At 38.7% G+C, this 22,171-nt stretch overlaps 3 protein-coding genes across 8 annotated transcripts in view; 1 reads left to right on the plus strand and 2 right to left on the minus strand.

Moving 5' to 3' along the window:
• The window catches only part of LOC120451081, a 57,946-nt gene extending 42,769 nt beyond the window's left edge, over window positions 1-15,177 (minus strand). The window contains exons 1-3 of one of the 6 annotated variants that reach the window (XM_039634443.2): window positions 15,044-15,177; window positions 13,743-14,007; window positions 2,363-3,308 (exon numbers count right to left, since the gene is read on the minus strand). In XM_039634443.2, coding sequence (XP_039490377.1) covers window positions 2,363-2,999 — 637 coding nt within the window. In that variant the 5' untranslated portion in view covers window positions 3,000-3,308; window positions 13,743-14,007; window positions 15,044-15,177. Of the gene's footprint in view, window positions 1-2,362; window positions 3,309-13,742 lie in introns of those variants that run through there. The other 5 variants (XM_039634447.2, XM_039634446.2, XM_039634444.2 and 2 more) reach the window with 5 other exon arrangements.
• LOC120451082 (translation initiation factor IF-2) lies at window positions 5,231-7,185 on the plus strand. Its single transcript, XM_039634449.1, has 2 exons — window positions 5,231-5,275; window positions 5,351-7,185. Exons 1-2 carry the CDS (start codon window positions 5,251-5,253, stop codon window positions 7,006-7,008), a joined length of 1,683 nt encoding a protein of 560 aa, XP_039490383.1. The 5' UTR covers window positions 5,231-5,250; the 3' UTR covers window positions 7,009-7,185.
• A 4,474-nt stretch (window positions 15,178-19,651) lies between the features above and the next one.
• Window positions 19,652-20,405, minus strand: LOC120452192. The gene has a single exon (XM_039636303.2). It carries the CDS (start codon window positions 20,313-20,315, stop codon window positions 19,809-19,811), a length of 507 nt encoding a protein of 168 aa, XP_039492237.1. The 5' UTR covers window positions 20,316-20,405; the 3' UTR covers window positions 19,652-19,808.
• Window positions 20,406-22,171: the final 1,766 nt, after the last annotated feature.

The following is a 22,171-nucleotide window of genomic DNA, read 5'->3' on the forward strand; positions in this document are numbered from 1 at the left end:
AATATTTATATTGAGTATAGTTATTTATATATTTATATATTTATATATTCCGACATCTGCTTTGTAATCGGACAAACATTCAGATGTCATAGAAAATATAGTAAAGTAAAAGTACCTTCGTTGTTTTTGCTCATTAAGTGTTTTAATTCGGTATACACCAGTTTGTTGGTGTGTTGTCAAAATCTGCTGACGGCCGCCATCTAAGGCACCGTTAAGAATCCAAAAATAGGATGGGGTTATGAATGCTAGTGCACAGGGAGAAACGCCCCGGAAACTACTACTAAATGCTGCTCATTAGCTAAGTTTTTCTAACCGGGCCTTGCTATTTTTTTCGGCGAGTATAGCTCTCTACGCTAAAGGAATACTGCACAGATTTTTCCCAAATAAGGTTTGCACAAATGATGTTGTGTTATTGCTGCGTTTTATATTATATTATTGTAGTTCAGCATTTCCTTGGTCGCAAGCTTCTGCAATAATGATTGCATAATTTTGATTGATAAATAGCCAAAAACCTGATGTACCAAATTTACACACTTGATGATTTAAAACATCGAAGGTAAATGTTGTTCCCTTTTTTCGATTATTCCTTTGGCAGCTGAAGTGGCATAGGAATAGTTATATATGGTACGATCCGTTCCGACTAAATTACTTTCAATACAAAGAATGCTTTTGGGACATCTTATATAGTGATGAATAAATAAATTTAAATGAATAAATAAACATTTGAAAATGTTTTGATATTTTTCCATTTTCACAAAACATATAGTTTTGTAAATTTCTATCGATTTGCAAAAAAGCTGTCACGTTAAACCTTGTGGAACATTTAAAATTTTTTTTTCAATTTCCAATTCTAGAAAATGTTGAAATTTCTCGATCGTACTTCCACTAGCTGGGTAACGGGTATCTGACAGTCGGGAAACTCTACTGCACTTCCATTCGACGACTTTTCACCTGTGAATCTAAACTCAATAAAAATTTCGAACAAGTGAAAAAAATTAAAACAAGTGATAATTTTAGCATTGGCATGTCCAAGGAAATCATCGCTATCTTATAAACACTGCAAAAGGAGCGCAAAGTCATCGCTTTTAATCACCGCTTTTTAACCGCTTTTAACGGTATTTTCATCGCTTTTCACCACTTTTTCTAGAAAAACTTTCATCTACCTTTCATCGATTCTTTAGGGATTTTTCTTGTCCCATTTTCATCAAATGTTTCAGCAATAAAACGTCAAACTTATTTCATCAAACATTTTTTTACAAAAATTTTATATTTGTAAATTTAAATTATGGAAAGAAATTAATTTCATTCTCTTGTTTCAATTTTCATTTTGCTCGTGCCCGTACGCCTTAGCCACATAATTTGTCTTTGCATGTCACAAATTAAATGTTTCTTACGATGCCTATGCGGTCGCCAGCTTAGAGCGTCGGCCTCGCACTCGGGAAGAAATTAAATCCGATGATTTTGTTTGAAATATCATCGCCTATTCAATGGTATGAGCTGATCAAGCTGATCGATATATGTATTTAATTTAGGGGTTGCCTTGAAGGTATCATAAATAAAATAATAAGTGCGCAACAACGAAATTAAATTTGGAAACCAAACTAACGTAACGTTTGCATTCCGTACAAATAAATTTCATTTGCCGTAATTTAATATGTCTGCCTGGCTGCGGTGCAGGTTTTCAAAATATTGGAAAGGATCCAAGTTGCAATGTCTGCGAGTTTATTTGCCGACCATCGGTGGCAACAGCACAATTACCTAAGGACAACATGAAAAGGGGTGTCTTCCCTGGGAAATAGTTGCATAATCTACCATATTATATAAACAGTCTAATAAATGTGTGGATTGATTGGTTACTTCACGTATTGCTGTTGTGCAACGCAAGCGAATTGGCAGACATTGCCATTCGCCATTTGGTCTAGTGCCAGTCACTGGTCAGGGAAAAAGGATGCATAATTAAAGATATAGCTTCAGCCTTCAGGGACTACAATCTAAAGTTTGAACTTTAAATCCAATTAATGCGCTTGATGTTCCACCGTTCCACCCCTGAGCAAAGTTTCCTATAACTTCCAATATGTTGGCTACCAGAAAACATTTAGCCCCACCAAACAAAACAATTCATCTTCATAAAGTGGTGCCACCTACATGTATGTACATCCTGCGACCTATGTGGAATTCTTCGAGCAGGAGCGGAAAGCAAATGGAAACTTAAGCATCGAGCGTACACAAATCGTCGATAAAACACGATGTCTAAATGCATGTCCGCAAGGACTTTCAGGGCTGGGAAGACAAACAAGACAAACAATGATGCTTGGCCTGTTCTGATGGGCTTGTTTTTCCGCTTGTGTGTACGTGTACTCACCCACATCACGTAGGAAATCGACGGTGACATTATATAAATTCAGTTGGAAAAAGGCGAGGAAGTTTTGAAAGCCCTGTTGCACATGCGTCAAATCAACGTGCAGCGAAGTGGGTATTAAAACGCCCACTCGTTGAGGGTGATGTTGCCCTCGCTTTTGATGCTGCTGCTGCTGTTGCTGCTGCTGTCGTCGTTGACGCTGGTGTGCCTGTTGCTGCTGCGGGTGTTGATGTTGCTGCGGGGGATCAAGTTGCTGTTGCTGCTGCAGGATTGTGGGCTGTTGCAGCTGACGTTTCTGACGTCCAACTTCACGCGCATTACGTGGACTTTTTATTTGTATAGATGTCGGCCGAATTGACTTGCTGAAAAGTGTTGTTGATGCCGCTGTCGCTGCCACAGTCCGCGAAGCCGCAACTGATTTTGTGGAAAAGGCTCTGGCTGGGTCGTCCGCTCGCAGGACGAGTACACCCGAGCGGTGGGGTCTTTCTGAGAGGAAGTGGGAGTGGGAAGTGGTCGAGAAGCTGGAGGATAAGGTGGGATTCGAGCCGTAGAATAATAAGGCTGCGATCGGAGAATTGAGGAAGAAAAAGGCTGTCAACAGCGGAAATAATTTAGCAATTTGACAGGTTGTTAACTTCATTTATGTTGCGTATTTCGTTTGGTGTCCTGATGCTGCTGTGATTGCGCTTGTTGTCGATTGTTGCGGTTCAGTAATATCGCTGTTTCTGTTTCTGCTTCTGTTGCCGTTGAACGTTGCCCACTGCCAAACTGAGTGGGCCCTTTTCAGTCCACGCCCTTGCCCAATTACATTTTGTTGACCCTGCAGATGCCGTTGTGGCAGCAGCATTTATTGTCATTACCTTGATTGATGATGTTAACAAAATTTGACGCAGCCTTTTTCGAATTTGGCATAGTTGTGTTTCTATTGCTCGTAAGTTGCATTAGCTGGCTGCAAGAAAAGGGAAACAAGAATGTAATTTATCATTTAAAATTTGTTGAGCGAAATTTCCAATCTGCCAAACGTAGTAAAGGCAGCCTATTCAGGGTAATATAATTCGCCTGGTAATCACGAAAACATTTTATCAATTTTAAAAAATGGCACTTTGGTCCAACAATTTTAAGGTCAACATTTTTGGCTTTTTGAGTTATTGATTTGTCAGAAGTTGGTAACACAGTAAAAGAGACATTTGAATCCATTAATAGTGTACATATACCTGGCTATGCCAAAAAACTGTTAAAATTAGAAAATTTTCAGAAAATTGTAGTAATAAAGTTCATTACCTTATGGGGCTTAATAACTAAGCTCCTAAAACGATGATTTTATACAGACAGTCAAAGGCACTTTTATTTCGAAAAGGCCGTTACATTTTAAAATAATTCAGAGATTATAAAAAAAAGTTCGAATTTAGTTCCTTTAATTTTATGATTTTCATGATTTATGATTTGAATTTTATGGTTTCACTATGGGTGCTAATGGTCACTAGGTGGAAAACTGCCTTCCAAAGTGACAAAGAGAAATCGGAAAGATTGATTTGCCTAAATAAACATTTTGTAGGCTTACATACCGAATTTTTCGCTTTCCCACCCAACTAGGTTTTGATTTATTTTCTTTGAATACTTTATTCGATAAGGCACCCACAGAAACACAACTTCCACCCTTGATGAATTTAAACATAAAGTTTTGACCATGCTCTATTTATTTGTTCTGACTCAGACCCCGCCAATTTGATGGTTGATTACTTGCGTGTTGTTGATTACAACATGGCATTGTAAACTTTCATTTAAGTATTAAAAGTCTGCATCGTGGGCGTCTCCTGTAGGTCCTAAGGCATTGTCACCCGATTGCCCGGAAATGATTAATGCCCCTATCATCTTGGTTGTTTGCTAGGCGTAATTAAATAATCTACCCAGAGATATGTAAGACATCAACTAAAAATTATAAAAAATTATACGATGGGATAATAATACCAATAGCCATATATTATATTAAGGTACGTGAATCGATAAGGTGAGCTAGTTTTCTTTTAATACTTATTAATTTGTATTGTTGCGCAGAAAAATAATACAAGTCATGCTACCATTTTTATACCCGTTACTCGTAGATTAAAAGGGTATACTAGATTCGTTGAAAAGTATGTAACAGGCAGAAGGAAGCGTTTCCGACCATATAAAGTATATATATTCTTAATCAGGATCAAAAGCCTAGTCGATCTGGCCCTGTCCGTCTGTCCGTATGAACGTCGAGTTCTCAGGAACTACAAAAGCTAGAAAGTTGAGATTAAGCATACAGACTCCAGAGACATAGACGCAGCGCAAGTCTGTCGATTCATGTTGCCACGCCCACTCTATCGCCCACAAACAGCCCAAAACTGCCACGCCCACACTTTTGAAAAATGTTTTGATATTTTTTCATGTTTGTATTAGTCTTGTAAATTTCTATCGATTTGCCAAAAAAACTTTTTGCCACGCCCACTCTAACGCCCTCAAACCGCCCAAAGCTGCCACGCCCACACTTTTAAGAAATGTTTTGATATTTTTTCATTTTTGTATTAGTCATGTAAATTTCTATCGATTTGCCAAAAAACTTTTTGCCACGCCCACTCTAACGCCCACAAACCACCAAAAACTGTCAGTGTTGAAGACTCTCCTTCGCACTTTCACTAGCTGAGTAACGGGTATCAGATAGTCGGGGAACTCGACTATAGCGTTCTCTCTTGTTAGATTTGACATTAAGTGTACCTTACATGTAGACAAAGTGTAAAATGCATATTCCGACAAAAAATACTGTGTCCAAGCGCATTAGTACATATCCGACCGCGAAAATTAACACATTTAATCATAAAAACCCAATTTAGTTTTAAGCTCCAGTACGAGTGATAGATGTGACCACAATGGTGTCTGCTGTGCTTTTCTATGGTATGTAACATCCGGTCCTAGCTTTACGAAGGTACTGATTTTTCCAACGCAACGCACCATGTGCTGCTCATAAAGGGCTCCTAGTGTGGGCTCTTCTCTTTACAGCTATGGGACTTCTTGGGGATCTTGAACGAAGGTTAAAATACCGTATATTCCATGAATTGGCTGTTCACGCTCATAACAAAACTGTTCACCCAATTTCGGTTTCTCAATTGGCGGAGGCAAAAAGGAGGATTATTGCGGCCGAGAAAGGACCCGACTTAAAGACTATTGATCTCCTTCAAAAAGATCTTTTGGATATCTGCGACATGATCAAAGAAGACCCTTGCGATCTCAGGAGGGCCGACACCTGTCCTTCTTGGAGGCCAGGGTGTTATAACCGTCCAACGTCACATTGTTCCCCTTGGATACCGGGATGCAATGTTTCCATACCGCCAAAAAAGTGTTGGTTTAAGCCAGGCCAGCATTGTCCACTGCCTTTTGGGGCTTATTGCCATGGAAGTGGTTGGTGTAAGCCAGGCAGCAAGTGCCCGGGTGACCCATTATTAGAGGTGGACCAAGAATCAACACAAACGGAGAGCGTTTCTACTCTATTTGCAGGGAGCCAAAATCCGATTACAACGTCTCCCAGAATTTCAACAACTTTAACGCCAAGAATTAGAAGCACAACTTCTTATCCGATTACAACGTCTCCCAGAATGTCAACAGCTTCAACGTCAAGAATTCGAAGCACAACATCTACAATAACAACTCCTTCAAGAATGTCAACATTTACAACTTCAATAAGTCTAAGGACAACTTCACCATTAGCAAAAACTTTTATAATTTCAAAAGCTCCATCTTCAATAAGTCAAAATTCGCCAATCACAAGATCTTCCACGAAAAGTCAGATACAAATTCAAAGCACAACTTCTACAAAACCAACGCCTTCAAAATCTTCCACAAAAAGGGACATACAAATACGAAGCACAACTTCTACAATAACAACTCCTTCAAGAATATCAACATTTCCAACTTCAATAAGTCTAAGGACAACTTCACCAACAGCAAAAACATTTATAATTTCAAAAGCTCCATCTTCAATAAGTAAAAATTCTCCAATCACAAAATCTTCCACGAAAAGGGACATACCAAACACATCAATGTCAACTCTAAGTTCACATTTTTATTCGCCAAGTTCTTCGACTTCATCTGAGCTTGGCGTATGCGGAAGGCCAGGGGCTCCAGGTGGACCAAATGGCCCAGGAGGTCCCATGGGTCCAGGTGGACCTGGCGGTCCTGGGGGACCTGGTGGGCCGGGCGGACCCGGAACTCCTTGGGGTCCCGAAGGACCTGGAGGACCCGGTGGTCCAAATGGACCTGGTGGCCCTGGTGGTCCAGGAGGACCTGGAGGTCCTGGTGGTCCTGGAGGACCCTGCAGCCCCGGATGTGAAAAGGCGAAAAAGACAACCCGAAAGCGAAAATGCTGCACAAAATTTAAGCATTGGCCTCCGAAACATACACATCCACCGCTTGGAACTCAATTACCAATTGGTCCACCTGAAATAAAACAATTTAGAAGGCGGCCAACAGATAATCAAAATGATAGTATATGGAGATCAGCCCGTAAGAAAATATCGATTAAAAACTCAAGAAGTAATCTCCCAATATTCAGTAGTGAATCGCAAAAAAATTGCATTGTCGCACATATTCTCAACTCTTTCAATGAGGATGAAAATAAAAAGAATGGATAGAATTCGTTTAGGACTTTAGTTAGGTTTGTTGCTTAACAAGTAAGCTGATCACTCATTGGTCGCGTATCTCATCTTGGATTTTCCCTTTGTTTTGTTTAAAAACAACGTTTTTTATGCTGTAACCTTTTCATACGTCAAGGGCATAAAAACTGTAAGAAGGCGAAAAAAATTATTTCATGTTTTTATTTTATCCAATACACAAATTTTCTAAATCCTGACTTAAACAATTATAATATTTCCTGCTGGGAACATTTACTTACTCCGGCCGATTTCTTGATCTTAGCAGCAGAGTTAGTCGTATTCAAAGCAAATCTAACAATTTAGAGCACTGCTTGTTTAGATAGTGCCTGTTTTTCCCCTTTCAAATTATTTCCATATGCCTCCGGATCCTTAAAATATTTGTTAACAGTTCTGGAGCTGCGAATTTTGTACTTGGCAATGTTTCGATTTTGTGAGTGAAGAAAGTCTACTTTTTGACGTTCCAATCAGCTTTACGAAAATCATTTTGGACAATTAGAACAAGCGTGATAATAAATAATCGATTTTGGTAAAAAAAAAAAACGATGGTGCGACTAACCTAAGAACGGAACGGACCGGTTTGGTCCACTATATTACTTAGCTGCCAAATGTATATTTGAAAAAATGTTTTTTAGTTGTTTTTGATCATAGCATTTTCTATTTCGGAATAAATCAGATTATTGGCAATATACAGTCAACATGTGACATGAAAAGTAAGTAACAGGTAGAAAGAAGTGTTCTCGGCCCTATGAAGTATATACGATTATATTCCTGATCAGGATCACTAGCCGAGTTGATGTGGCCATGAACGTTGGCACACCCACTCTTTGGTAGACGCAGCGCAAGTTTCTTGACCCATGTTGAAATTTCTCCTTCGCACTTCCACTAGCTGAGTAAGGGATATTAGATAGTCTCTTGTTTATTATTTGTCTTCCCAACTTTTGCTTGACACCTACATACATAATTGTTTATTTAAATATGTATATACATATATAAAAAACAAGAGAGAACGCTATAGTCGAGTTCCCCGACTATCTGATACCCGTTACTCAGATAGTGGAAGTCCGAAGGAGAGACTTCAACACTGACAGTTTTTGGCGGTTTGTGGGCGTTAAAGTAGACGTGGGAAAAAGTTTTTTGGCAAATTGATAGAAATTTACAAAACTAATACAAAAATGAAAAAATATCTAAACATTTTTCAAAAGTGTGGGCGTGGCAGCTTCGGGCGTTAGAGTGGGCGTGGCAAAAAGTTTTTTGGCAAATCAATAGAAATTTACAAGACTAATACAAAAATGAAAAAATATCTAAACATTTTTCAAAAGTGTGGGCGTGGCAGCTTCTGGCGGTTTGTGGGCGTTAGAGTGGGCGTGGCAAAAAGTTTTTTGGCAAATCAATAGAAATTTACAAGACTAATACAAAAATGAAAAAATATCTAAACATTTTTCAAAAGTGTGGGCGTGGCAGCTTTGGGCGGTTTGTGGGCGTAGCGACATGAATCGACAAACTTGCGCTGCGTCTATGTCTCTGGAGTCTGTATGCCTAATCTAAACTTTCTAGCCTTTGTAGTTCCTGAGATCTCAGCGTTCATACGGACGGACAGACAGACGGACATGGCCAGATCGACTCGGCTATTGATCCTGATTAAGAATATATATACTTTATATGGTCGGAAACGCTTCCTTCTGCCTGTTACATACTTTTCAACGAATCTAGTATACCCTTTTACTCTACGAGTAACGGGTGTAATTATTTGATATGCGGCCAGTACTTGCTGTATGTGTAATGCCATGTTTAATCACATGAAGTTCATGTTGTTGTAGCCATGACAAATGTTTTCTTTGCGAAAATCAGCACGTGCTTGCATGGCAGCTAGCCAAGTGGTATAACCGGGAAATGGGGAGGTACTTTACGAAGTGCACTTACAAGTATGTGACAAGTTTATGTCTTTAAGTCTGCGACATCAAAGGCAGGAACTCAGGAGTACCCTCCCATCTCGTATATCGTTAGCCGAAGCCCCCTTAATATTCCGCTAATCAGCATGACGGCTGTTCCTGCTTCATTGAAAAGCCTTGATTTGTTTGTGGTTTAGCTATAGTTTGTTTACAAAGACGCATCGATTAAGCCAACTATGGTTTAAACAAGGTGTTCAAAATGATAAATAAGAAAAAATGTAGTACTTCTTGTACCTAGTTTATTCTTATCGTTTATTCTTATTTTGCCGTTACATAACTCTATATAGTGATGATCTCGCCTTTCCCATTCGCACCCCCATATTACTTTATGGCCCGCCTAAGCTAACCCGACTAGAAATTCCCTTCTCGGCATTTGCATTCTAGCCAGCCAAGTTTCCCATTTCACCATCTTACTATAGGTTAGCAGGCTTTTTGGGCCTCCCCTTGTCAGCCATAAATGAATTTTTGACAATTCCAAAGTTGGGGAAGGGCCTAGCCGTTGCCTGCGATGTTTGTCTGGTTCTAGTTTACGGTTTGGGGATATTAAACTGTTTGGCTTCGTTCTTTCCCTGATCCTAGCGCACTCCGTTGAATCGCTCTCCGATTGACTTACTGCTTGCCCTGCAATTTTGATTCGGAAAAAGTTGTGTTATAGACTCCCGTTCTTTGACTTGCAAAGTCATTGTCGGCACCACGTCCTTTTCCACTTCGCCGACTGCTGTGGTTAATAACAAACCTCGCTTTACCCAGATATAAACAAATGTAGCCAAGTCGAAATCGATTCTACGCTTTTCCCCTAACATGGTTCTAGTTAATAACTAGTTAGCTGTAAAGCACAGTCCATAAAGTATTCAGTATGAACCATATTTGTTTTATTAATTGAATGGTTCCGCAATAGTGGTACAAACCCAACCACGAAGTATGTTTGATGAAGGAAGTGCTTCCGACCATATAAAGTATATTGATCAGGATAGCCGATTCGATCTGGCCATGTACGACTGTATGTCTGTATGAACGTCGAGATCTCAAGAGCTATAAAAGATAGAAAGATTTTCTAAATAGTCTTTTCCACGCCCACTCTAACGCCCACAAACCGCCCAAAACTGCCACGCCCACACTTTTGAAAAATGTTTTGATAGAAACTTTTTGCCACGCCCACTCTAACGCCCACAAATCGCATAAAACTGTCTGTGTTGAAGACTCTCCTTCGCACTTCCACTAGCTGAGTAACGGGTATCAGATAGTCGGGGAACTCGGCTATAGCGTTTTCTCTTGTTTCTACACTAATTACGCGGAAGGTTGGAAATGACTTCAGATTCGGGAAAGAGAAAAATACATGACGGCGCCATGTGGCAATTGGCAGTCATAACAATTATCAGTGCTCATTGAATCAAAGCATGGTCAAAGCTAATATTTTCGAATTTAGTCGCCTTCTGCATAGTATATTTAATCATTGTTCTTAAAAATTTTTTAAATGTATGGAAAATTAAGTCATTTTGAATGTTTCCACAGAAAACAGACAGTTTTATTTAGGAGACCAATTATTTAAGTTTCATTTGAAAGCATAATTATCCAACGTCAAGCCCAGACCAATGCATTTTCAATGAAAGCAGTTCGCAGACATAATTAACATATAAATGCATATTTGACTTAAATACGGCAATTGAATTCAGTGAAATTTAAATGCATAGTGGATTAACTTTTCGCTCATCAATTGTGCATATGAACATATGTACATATATATGCAGTGAGGTATGTATCAACCATATCAACTAAGAAGACTATGGGGAGTATACATATAGCACATACATATGAGTAAATGTGTTGCAAGGGTGTGTCCATGAATTACCAAAAGTAAAAGCCATTATTCGACTGTACTATTTAGACGATTAAGCTGCTGATATGTTTGGAATAAATGGCATTGTTTATCAGTACGCATAATGAATTCGAAATAAATGGGAACACCGCAGGAGGGAGTGGCTGAGTTGCAGCTATAAACGCCATTCTTCTGGCTGTTGCTTGAATTTAAAGCTAATTTTGGTTTGTTTTGTCTGCTTATTAATTTTATTTTAAAAGATTTTGTTTGATTTCGCTCCAGTTTCCCTTGTTTTCCCCGTTTCCGGATCTTGTCTTCTGCTGATGCTGACACATTCACTATCTCTTTCCCATTTTCCAATTTCAGTGCAATGACCTGAGTGCGGGAGCAAACAAATGTCCCTGGCAATATATATGGTAGTAACATCAATTTACATACTTCGCACAAAACAGATAGCAACCGATTATTGTGTTTAATAGCCAGTTCCCCTCATTGTAGTTTTTTTTCCTTTCTTCTACGTGAACAGGAGATTTTATTAACTTCTTCGTATTACCTTTGTCCGTTTTTAAATGGATGATGTCTATCTTTATGTATAATAATTACAATAACGAGATTAAATACAACTTTTACCTCATAACATTCGATTCATTTTTTATTTAATATAGTACAATTTAGAATGGCATATACTTCTCAAGTGCCTCCTTGCTTCCGACTTAAATAAAGGGTACAAAAAGTATTAGTCCGTAATAATATATTTTGAACTAATTTAGCTTTTACAGACTTACATTATAAAATATTTCAAAATCGTTTTAAAAATTACCAAACTATGTACAATTTTGTGTTTCTTTTTTAGTGTAGCAAAATTTTCTCAAAATCTTGTTGCATTCTATGGAAAGCATATATGTATACCAATTTTGTACTTTAAGTCACAAGACCTCGCACTTGGCTTTTTAACAGTCTCTCGTAAGGCGCTCAAACTTTAGAACCCCGCAGAAATTCCTCAAAACAAACTGTCTCTCAACAACTTTTTGTCTTGAATATGTCGTGTGTACATACTTATAGCTAAGTATTTGTGTATATGCTCGAATGTAACTTGCTAAGTTTGGAAACAAGTAGACTGCACGCTGGCGCCCCTACATTCAACGGCAGCTTAAGTTTCTCTAAGAACTTGGCCGAACTTGAGAAAAGCCAAGAGGTAATTTCAAAGGAATTGAGTTTTGAGGTTTCTTAAAGGTTATTAAATAGCTAGAAACTATTTAAGTTTGTTTATTTCTTATACGAATATGTGAACATAGTTTATGATGTCCTGTTCAGGTATTCATTTAATGTTAGGACCTTCCCATTCTAATCACAGGCATCACCTTAATTTTTAACTGTCAACTGACATTGAAAAGGCAGACACTTCTTCCTGAGAAATAATTTCATTTTATACCCGTTACTCGTAGAGTAAAAGGGTATACTAGTATATAACAGCCAGAAGGAAGGGTTTCCGTCCGTATATATCGTATTTTTGATCAGAATCAATAGAGGAGTCGATCTGTCCGTATGAACGTCGAGATCTCAGGAACTATAAAACCTAGAAAGATGTGATTTAGCATGCAGACTACCAAGACATATACGAAGATCAAGTTTGTTGATCCATATTTCTACACCCACTATAACGCCCACAAAACTGCCACGCCAACACTTTACTTTACTCTAACGCCCACAAACTGCCAAAAACCGCCAAACCGCCAAATTTCTCCTTCGCACTTCCACTAGCTGAGTAACGGGTATCAGATAGTCGGGGAACTCGACTATATACTGTGTACTATATGTAAGTTTTGTCATATTGATACAAAATCAGATTAAACAATAGAGAATGACACAGTCGAGTTCCCCGACCATCAGATAGATAATCGTTACTCAGCTATTGGAATTACGATGGAGAAAGTTTAACATTTTCTGGAATATTGGAGGAAATTGGGAATAAAAACAAGAGAGAACGCTATAGTCGAGTTCCCCGACTATCTGATACCCGTTACTCAGCTAGTGGATGAGCGAAGAAGAAATTTCAACACTGACAGTTTTTGGCGGTTTGTGGGCGTTAGAGTGGGCGTGGCAAAAAGTTTTTTGGCAAATCGATAAAAATTTACAAGACTAATACAAAAATGAAAAAATATTAAAACATTTTTCAAAAGTGTGGGCGTGGCTGTTTTGGGCGGTTTGTGGGCGTTAGAGTGGGCGTGGCAACATAAATCGACAAACTTGCGCTGCTTCTATGTCCCTGGAGTCTGTATGCTTAATCTCAACTTTCTAGCTTTTGTAGTTCATGAGATCTCGACGTTCATACGGACGGACAGACGGACGGACAGACGGACATGACCAGATCGACTCGGCTATTGATCCTGATCAAGAATATATACACTTTATATGGTCGGAAACGCTTCCTTCTGCCTGTTACATACTTTTCAACGAATCTAGTATACCCTTTTACTCTACGAGTAACGGGTAAAATTAAGTTTCTTATATCGAGACACTAAAATGACAATTTGTTGCAGACAAACAAAACAAAAAAAAATGTTTTTATTGTTTTGGTATGCACTCCATTTAGTTTTTGTAATAACATTCGGTTCTGATCAGACAACTACAGCAGATTTTCTTTTCTTTATGTATACATAGTAGTAGCCATCGGACAACATTCTGAATCGTTTTGACCATACCTGGTTCTAGCATACTCTTTAAGCTATGAGCTTGTTGCAGTCAATTTCCCTTGACTCTGGGGAATGTATTCCTTAATAGATAGGAGTAAATGAGAATGGTTGTACCATACTCTTTAAGCTATGAGCTTGTTGCAGTCAATTTTCCTTGACACTGGGGAATGTATTCCTTAATAGATAGGAGTAAATGAGAATCCTTTCTGCGGCGTATATGTAACCTACAGGCGTACAATTTCAAAGCATACTCACCAACTTACGGAAGTGCCTATGTTTGGCCGAGACTTCTCACTCGCTTTACAGTAACTCTAAGCCGCTTTGATGACTGTCGACTGCCGAAAGTCTTGTATGGCAGGAGATTTGTTCTGTTTTTTAGGTTCTTAGACCGACTGCGAGAAAAGCGCACTTTGCCCGAATGCACATACACGAACTTTAAGAGGGCGGAAAATAACTTCAACCGGAGACAGTTAAAGAGCTTTGCGCTGTGGTTATTTTGAGCTGGCTGTAACAAGATTCACTAAAAAAATGTAAACTATTTTACACTTTTCCTGGCAAGTTTATTGAACACCTTCGTTGCGCCGAACACAAAATTTCGGCAATTAAGCTCAACGGGCGGAAAAGCGCTGGTCGGCGCACGGTGCGTATGAGCGATAGCGAGTGGGGGAAATTGATATCGGAGTGCCTTCAGAGTTCTCGTAATATAAGCAGGCAGCAGCCGGCTGGCGTATGTCATCTTTAATGGCGGCCATGGCGACGATAATGTTTAAAAAGCATGGAAAGGTTTTTCCTCCTTTTCCGGAGTCTTGTTGCTGACGGAATTGCGGTTTGTTCTGTGATCCGATCACGTAGGGATACATTCTCAAAAAAATACTTCGCTTTTTGGCCTGGGAAGCTCTTACAATATTATGTAGTTACTATTGAGCTGCTTTAAACAATTCTTTAAATTCCACTAAACTTGCTTATCATTTAAGATTGACGCGAATATTAAAAAGTCTCCCTGTCGCCTGAGCAATCGTATGAGCGAATTTCTTTAAATTTTTATTCAGTGTGCTAAAACACTTTGAGTGCTTAGCAACTGTAAGTAAACTTACTTTATATCCCTTACTTTTATAGTCCTTCTTTCCCTAAGGGATGAAGACTGACTATTATGAACATATATAGTAAATAGAACCTACAAGGCGTTAATTTCTTGCAACAACTTATGAATTTGTAAGCCGTAACATTCCATGGAAAATATTAATAAAATATATTCCATTGAGATAGTAGAGTGGTTAGTCTTCCAAGCTTTTCATCCGCGTGTATACATATTATATCTGTATTCCTATGCGTTGCTGAGCAGACACTGTGATGCGTTATTCCTGAAGCGCGCTTTATATTTATTTCGTTCAGAGTGCTCATTAATTCTAATCGAAGACCATTCGAAGGCCTGGCACGCCCAAAACTTCGACACCGCGCACTTATCACCTAAAATTAAAACAACCCGCTGTCGACCGAGCGATTCATTCATAAAAACTTTCACCCCAGCAATTTAAAGCTTTAACACCGATACCCACGGCTTGAGTGGGGACTTGCACAGACCACGTTGCCTTTTTTTGGGGCAGTAGCAGCCGTAACACAAATCGAAGTCAGCGCGATTTTGGAAGAACTTTCTGCGGACACACGACCAGACGCATTAGGACTTGCACGGGGACTGAAATCGAACCCGAAACGGAACGAGTCTGATTGGGTCGCAGCAGCCGCCAAATGAAAGAAGCTTAGCAACTTCCTCGCCAGCGAAAGTGAATCGTAACGCATACGCAGTGTTGACCCGCTTCCCCACATGGCCAGCAAAAAGCTTTAGCCCCCTGCGAGCTTTCAGAGCAAAAGTACGGAGAGCAAGGACACCGAACAGCTGACTTGTGTTATTACATCCGTCGCCTTGCCGGGCGGCCTCCATGGTTGTTGTCATCAGTCCGCCTATTCTATCGCAAAGCAGTTTTGTTTATGCAAAGTTTTGCAGAATGGTTATTCAGTAATTGATTGCATTACAATATTTTTCGCCAGCGATATTTACTGTTGTTAACACCCAAGGTCACGGTAACTCGATTACGCAAACACATAAAACACACATAACCTACTAATAAACAAGCCTAACTGTTTTCCTTCCTGTTCGGCTACTTTCATTATGTTTATGATTCGATCTTTATTGAGAGACTTATTCCGCATAGTGCACAATATCTGTATGTGGCACGGAAATATTTGCTATACCCGCTACTCGTAGAGTAAAAGCGTATACTAGATTCCTTGAAATGTATGTAACAGACAGAAGGAAGCGTTTATTATTCATTATAATTATGCAAAAGGCCTCTTTTATGTTATTGGTTTACGAAAGTTTTTCGGTCAGCATGAATTTAAAAATTAGTGCTTCTCTTCAAACTTTATAAATGGATTATAAAGTTGTGCGCCTGTGCGATTCCTAATTCTATAGTCTGGTATGATTTCATTATACCCGTTACTCGTAGAGTAAAAGGGTATAGAAGATTCGTTGAAAAGTATGTTACGGGCAGAAGGAAGCGTTTCCAACCATATAAAGTATGTATATTCTCGATCAGGATCAATGGCCGAGTCGATCTGGCCATGTCCGTCCGTCCGTCTGTCCGTCTGTCCGTCCGTATGAACGTCGAGATCTCAGGAACTACAAAAGCTAGAAAGTTGAGATTAAGCATACAGACTCCAGAGACATAGAAGCAGCGCAAGTTTTTTGATTCATGTTGCCACGCCCACTCTAACGCCCACAAACCGCCCAAAACCACGCCCACACTTTTAAAAAATGTTTTGATATTTTTTCATTTTTTTATTGGTCTTGTAAATTTCTATCGATTTGCAAAAAAACGTTTTGCCACGCCCACTCTAACGCCCTCAAACCGCCCAAAGCTGCCACGCCCAAACTATTGAAAAATGTTTTGATATTTTTTAATTTTTGTATTAGTCTTGTAAATTTCTATCAATATGCCAAAAAACTTTTTGCCACGCCTACTCCAACACCCACAAACAGCCAAAAACTGTCACTGCTGAAGACTCTCCTTCGCACTTTCACTAGCTGAGTAACGGGTATCAGATAGTCGGGGAACTCGACTATAGCGTTCTCTCTTGTTTTTATAATTATTTTTAAACAATTTTAAAACAATAGAAACCCCTCTTAGGCAGGAATTAAGGTTGGAATTTATTAAATGTTAAAGTAAATTTTGGTCTTTGGACGCTCTCAAATTATTGTTATTGGCGAAAACTCGACTTGCTAAGTTACCCCAGATTTTCTCAATTGTGTTTAGGTCTGTGGAATTATTCTGTGGTCACAAATGAAGCGCAGGGTCTCTTTGTTCCGGTGTATTGATGCATAATCTTGTACAAAAACATGATTTGTTTTTCCATTTTGCTCCAAAAATGGCAGAAGACGCTCCTAAAATACTGCTATATATTCTGCACATTTATTCGTGAGCTTGTGAAAGTCAAATCAAGCATTCCGCCACCCAAATTTCATCGACAATTTTTCATCAAAATTGCCTACCAAGGTCCAGCTTCTTTCCAAGTATTTGTCAACAAATTGAAGCCGAGCCGTTTTGTGATGCGGGCTTAAGAACGGAGCCTTCTTTAAGACTACTCTCACAATGCACTCCGAATATTGCAGCGTCCGTCAAAAACATTCATTCGTGACATGCAACTTGTGGCAAGTGTGGAGCATGAGGCAAACAAATTACTATCTTTCACGATAATACGACGTTTATCGCGATCGGACAACTTTACTTTTCTTTCAGACCTACGCCTCACACCGTTTCCATCCGGATCTTCCAAAAATTCGTGATAACACAACGTGTTCGGCCAATTTTTCGCGATATTTCGCTAACATTAAAGACTTTAGGTTGTAGGCTTTTATTCCTTATATGCAATTTAAATTATCTAGTACATATAGTTACAATAGTACTCCACATTTAAATTCATCTCTATGCTGGCAATATCTGGTCATCAATAGGGATATCACCTCTTTGCCCCTTTTTTCTGGCCGTGGCGACCTATGTCAGGCCGTCCTCACCCAAATCCGTTAAGCAGTTCTGGGTTTATAGCGTGACAATGGAAAGCAAAACATTTTTATATGTATACGAGGGCGGCTATATATATTTCTGGTCCAATAATGAAAATACGAATATTTATCAACAAAAATGGTTTTATTGTTTTTCAAAATATTCTCGATCAAGATTTATACACTTTTCCACTCCGATTGAGACACCTCCAAAACATGTTTTTTGAATGCTGTTGGGGTGTGATGGGGGTTGCTGGTCTGGAATTTTCCTTTTGGGCTGAAAGAGAAACACTCGAAAAAAAGCGAACACTTGACTTTTCGTAAATGCGCGGGCGCGACCGGGCGTATGTTTATTCTGCGAAAATCAGTTTTACACTGAAGCTTATTCTAATTAGCTAGGCTCTCCCAAGCGCAGCGGAGACTCCTTGGAGACGCTGTGGTGAAGAGCGAGAGATCGTGAGAGGGAGCGGAGAGCGGCTGACAGTCCAAACCCCGTAACTTGGACAAATGCTTCACCAGCATCTTCTGACGACGGAAATCGTTACCCAAGCATTATTTTCTTGTTTTTTTTTTTCTTATTTTTCATGACTCGTCACCTGTGACGATCTTATAAACGTCTTTTGAAGCACCGCGATCGTATTTCAGCATTTCTGTACACCAATCAGCACGAGCGATTGTAAAATTGTGCGGAATCCAACGAGAACAAACCTTTTCTACGGCCAGGTGATCATGCAATAGCGAATGTATGCTGGTGGTAGAAATGCATAGGCATGCCTTTGTCTGAAGGTATGCGACATGTACGATTTACATTATCAGTATACGTACAGCATCGATGTTTTCTGGGGCACAACGACTTTTTTGGACGACCTTCACGGAATTTGTCTGGAGCGAGCGTCGGCTAAGATTGAATTCGTTGTACCAGTTTTCACAGTGCTATGGAATGGTGCTTCATAGCCATACAAAGATTTTAGTTCATCGATCCACTTTTGTCGTGATAATCCACGTCGAAAGTTGTAAAAATTGATCGCACGAAAATGTTCACGAGGTAATTCCATTTTTTGGGCGATATGAATTTGTTAATTCCCAGTAAATAAAACAATTTACGATTAAATGACAAAATGTTCTGAGTGATGTTATGCTAAAACATGTCAAACTTTCCAATGGAAATGTCAGATTGCACCTGGCAACACTTAGTGTCGCCTAGGTCAGCAATATATATAGCAGCCCTCGTACATACATTTGTATATAATAGATGTAAAATTGTCTGCAAGCAATATATCTGCAGAATAGTTCAATATATAAATTACCCATTCCAAAACTCTTACTTCAAAGTCATTCATACAAAATGTACATATACATATATTAATATATATTATATATATATATTAAATTATATTAAATTGTGGTTTCCATTTCGCCAATTGAATATTCTCTTTTCTTCTTGCCTTACGGTCAATGAATTGCTTTTTTAATTTGCATATCAAAAGATCTGAAAGTGGCTTTTAGGTCTTGAATTAAGAACGATATATTTATGCAAGCCTTGACCATAAGTCTGGGCTATTGGCCAGGATATGTATGGCAGAAATTATCCACTTGTAGTTAAATTTTGACATCATCCAGCCCGTTTCGGGTAGTAGAATTTTACCTGAGACCGGGAATGGTTTCAAAACAATTCATTGCCCTTATCAAGTGGCCGGCATTGGAGGCCATTGCAAACTCTTTTAGCTCATAGGGAATAAAAAATAAAAGAGAACGCTATAGCCGAGTTCCCCGACTATCTGATATCCGTAACTCAGCTAGTGGAAGTGCGAAATTTTTACACTAATAGTCTTTGGCGGTTTGTGGCCATTAGAGTGGGCATGTCAACATGGATCAACAAACTTGCGCTGCGTCTATGTCTCTGCAGTCCGCATGCTTAATTTCTTTCTAGCTTTTAAAGTTCCTGAGATCTCGACGTTTATACGGACAGATAGACGGACATAGCCAAATTGACTCGGCTATTGATCCTGATCAAGAATATATATACATACTTTATATGGTCGGAAGAGCTTCCTTTTGCCTGGTACACACTTTTCAACAAATATCAAATACCCTTTTACTCTACAAATAACAGTTGTAACAGGGGAAATAAATTTTAAATTCAAATAGATTTTACATTTAATGAAATTCACTATATTAAGCTTAGTCATGCGGGCGACTTTATAAAAGAAGATCTACTAGAGTTCTACTCCTACCCAGGGAGCTCACTTAAAATCGTTGATCGCCTATCTTAAGGTACCCGTCTTAGTTTTCGATAATACGGCGTACTGTTTGGAGAATACGAATCGGTGATACTGTCTTGCTAAATTAGAGCACTGCAAAGGTTCGTTTGGAAACCGTTGATAGCAGCGAACTAGCTCCTCCTCGAATTTTTCGATCTCGCCCTCGCAATCCTTGGCCCATTTTACAGGTGTACCGAATAATTCTTGAACCAATTTTAAGGACTTTCCAAACTCTTTTTCCTCGACTTCAAAAGAAAGTTTCTTCCAGGACTTGACCACCGGCACTGGATTCAAGGCTCGCACATTATGCTGCTTATGTTCCATCGTAGTCCCAATATCGGAACCTGGTTCTTTTATTGGTTTCTGCTTATATGCTTCACAGGCGGTACATCCGAGTTCAGTACTTATGGCGGTGACCTGATTTATTCTATCCACCACATCCGGAGTAATCTCGAATGCCGTTGAATTTTTAATCTGCACCGTTTGCGGCTTGCTGTTCCTGGCACCCATATCTGAGAATACTTCCTGATTTGATTTACTTTACTTTGTTCTCCGTTTTGGGGTGACGGATAATTTAACACATTTGACCACAAAAGCAAAGACAGCTAACAAAAACGTTTTGCCACACCCACAAACCAAAACACCCAGGGAAAAAAAAGTTCTGAAGGTGTCTGATAACGTGTCTATTTGAGTCTTAACAAGAGAGAACGCTTTAGTCGAGTTCCCCGACGATCTGATACCCGTTACTCAGCTAGTGGAAATGCGAGAGAGAAATGGAGAGTCTTTAGCACTGACGGTTTTTGGCGGATTGTGGGCGTTAGAGTGGGCGTGGCAAAAAGTTTTTCAGCAAATCTATAGAAATTTACAAGACCAATACAAAAATAAAAAAAATATCAAAACATTTTTAGAAGAGTGGGCGTGGCAGTTTTAGGCGGTTGGCAAAAAGTTTTTTGATAGAAATATCGATCGAAATTTGGGCAGCTTTGGGCGGCTTGTGGTTGTTAGAGTGGGCGTGGCAACATAAATCGACAGACCTGCGCTGCGTCTATGTCTCTGGAGGGTGTATGCGTAATCTCAACTTCTAGCTTTTGTAGTTCCTGAGATATTGACTTTCATGCGGACGGACAGACGGACATGGCCATATCGACTCGGCTATTAATATATGTATGTATACTGTTTCTTCTGCCTGTTACATACTTTTCAATGCATTTTCAAACGAGTAACGGGTATAAAAAAGCTGATTCCACCATAGAAAGTTATTTATGTTTCGATTCTACGTAAACGCTCTTCGGCTATTATTAGCTTGAAGCAAACTCATATTTGAAACTACCTTAACAATTTGTGAAAGAACCCATTACAGTACATAAGAGACGAAAAATGTCCGGAAAAGAAATCTCAAATAAAAAGGAACTTCTTTTATTTTAAATAGCCAATTTTTTAAGCCAGATTGCAAATGTGTACTGTGTATAAATAAAACGATTAAATTAGACTGGAAATTTACACAGACATCTTAAAGCAAGTACAATATAATTATATTGTGTATGTGTGTAAATGAAAATACGTAAAATTTCTTTGCTTCGGCATAGATACTTTTATACTTTTAAAGAACATTTTATTGACAAAATCAAATTTTTTAAAGTGTTAAAAGGGTATTTCCTCGGAAAATATTTTATGCGCGAAATGTGTATTTATCAGTGTTGGGGAGTACCTAGATACTTGTACCTAGGTACCATTTTGTGGTATCTTTTACCTTACCTAGGTATACAAATATTATGCTACCTTTTACCTTACCTAGGTACAAATTTTTGTATACCTTACCTAATTAAGCTAGGTAAAAAGGGTACTGAAATATTTGTGTTAGCTTTATTTATTACTAAATAGATTTTTTGATCATTTTCCTTTGAACAAAATAATCAAACTCCACAATAATAAAAATAAGCTGATTCCACCATAGGAAATTATTTATGTTTCGATTCTAATTGCACAATTTTCCACGCAAATGCTGTTCGGTTATTATTAGCTTAAATCAAACACTCATATTTGATCATACCTTAACAATTTGTGAAAGAACCCAAAACTGTCCATAAGAGACGAAAAATTTCCGTAAAAGAAAGCTCAAAAAAAAGCAACTACCTTTTGTTTTAAATGGCCAATTTTTTAAGCCAGATGTCAATTGTGTATTGTGTGTAAATAAAGCGATTAAATTCGACGAAAATTCGACTGGAAATTTACACAAACATCTTAAGGCAAGTATAGTATAAATATATTATATGTTCATATGTGTGTATTTCTGTGCAAGTTAAAAGTGAAGTAAAGTAAATGAAAATAAGTATAAGTTCTGAGCTTCGGGATATAAAAGTTCGTTT

The sequence above is a fragment of the Drosophila santomea genome, chromosome 3R (assembly GCF_016746245.2).
Source record: "Drosophila santomea strain STO CAGO 1482 chromosome 3R, Prin_Dsan_1.1, whole genome shotgun sequence".
Lineage (NCBI taxonomy): Eukaryota > Metazoa > Arthropoda > Insecta > Diptera > Drosophilidae > Drosophila > Drosophila santomea.

Excerpts from the sequence above, each read along its gene's own strand:
- LOC120452192 (XM_039636303.2), bottom strand. The coding sequence starts at position 20,315 with ATGGGTGCCAGGAACAGCAAGCCGCAAACGGTGCAGATTAAAAATTCA.
- LOC120451082 (XM_039634449.1), top strand. The coding sequence starts at position 5,251 with ATGGTGTCTGCTGTGCTTTTCTATG. Across the intron at positions 5,276-5,350 it reads GTCTGCTGTGCTTTTCTATG|GGCTCCTAGTGTGGGCTCTT; the intron begins GTATGTAACATC and ends CTGCTCATAAAG.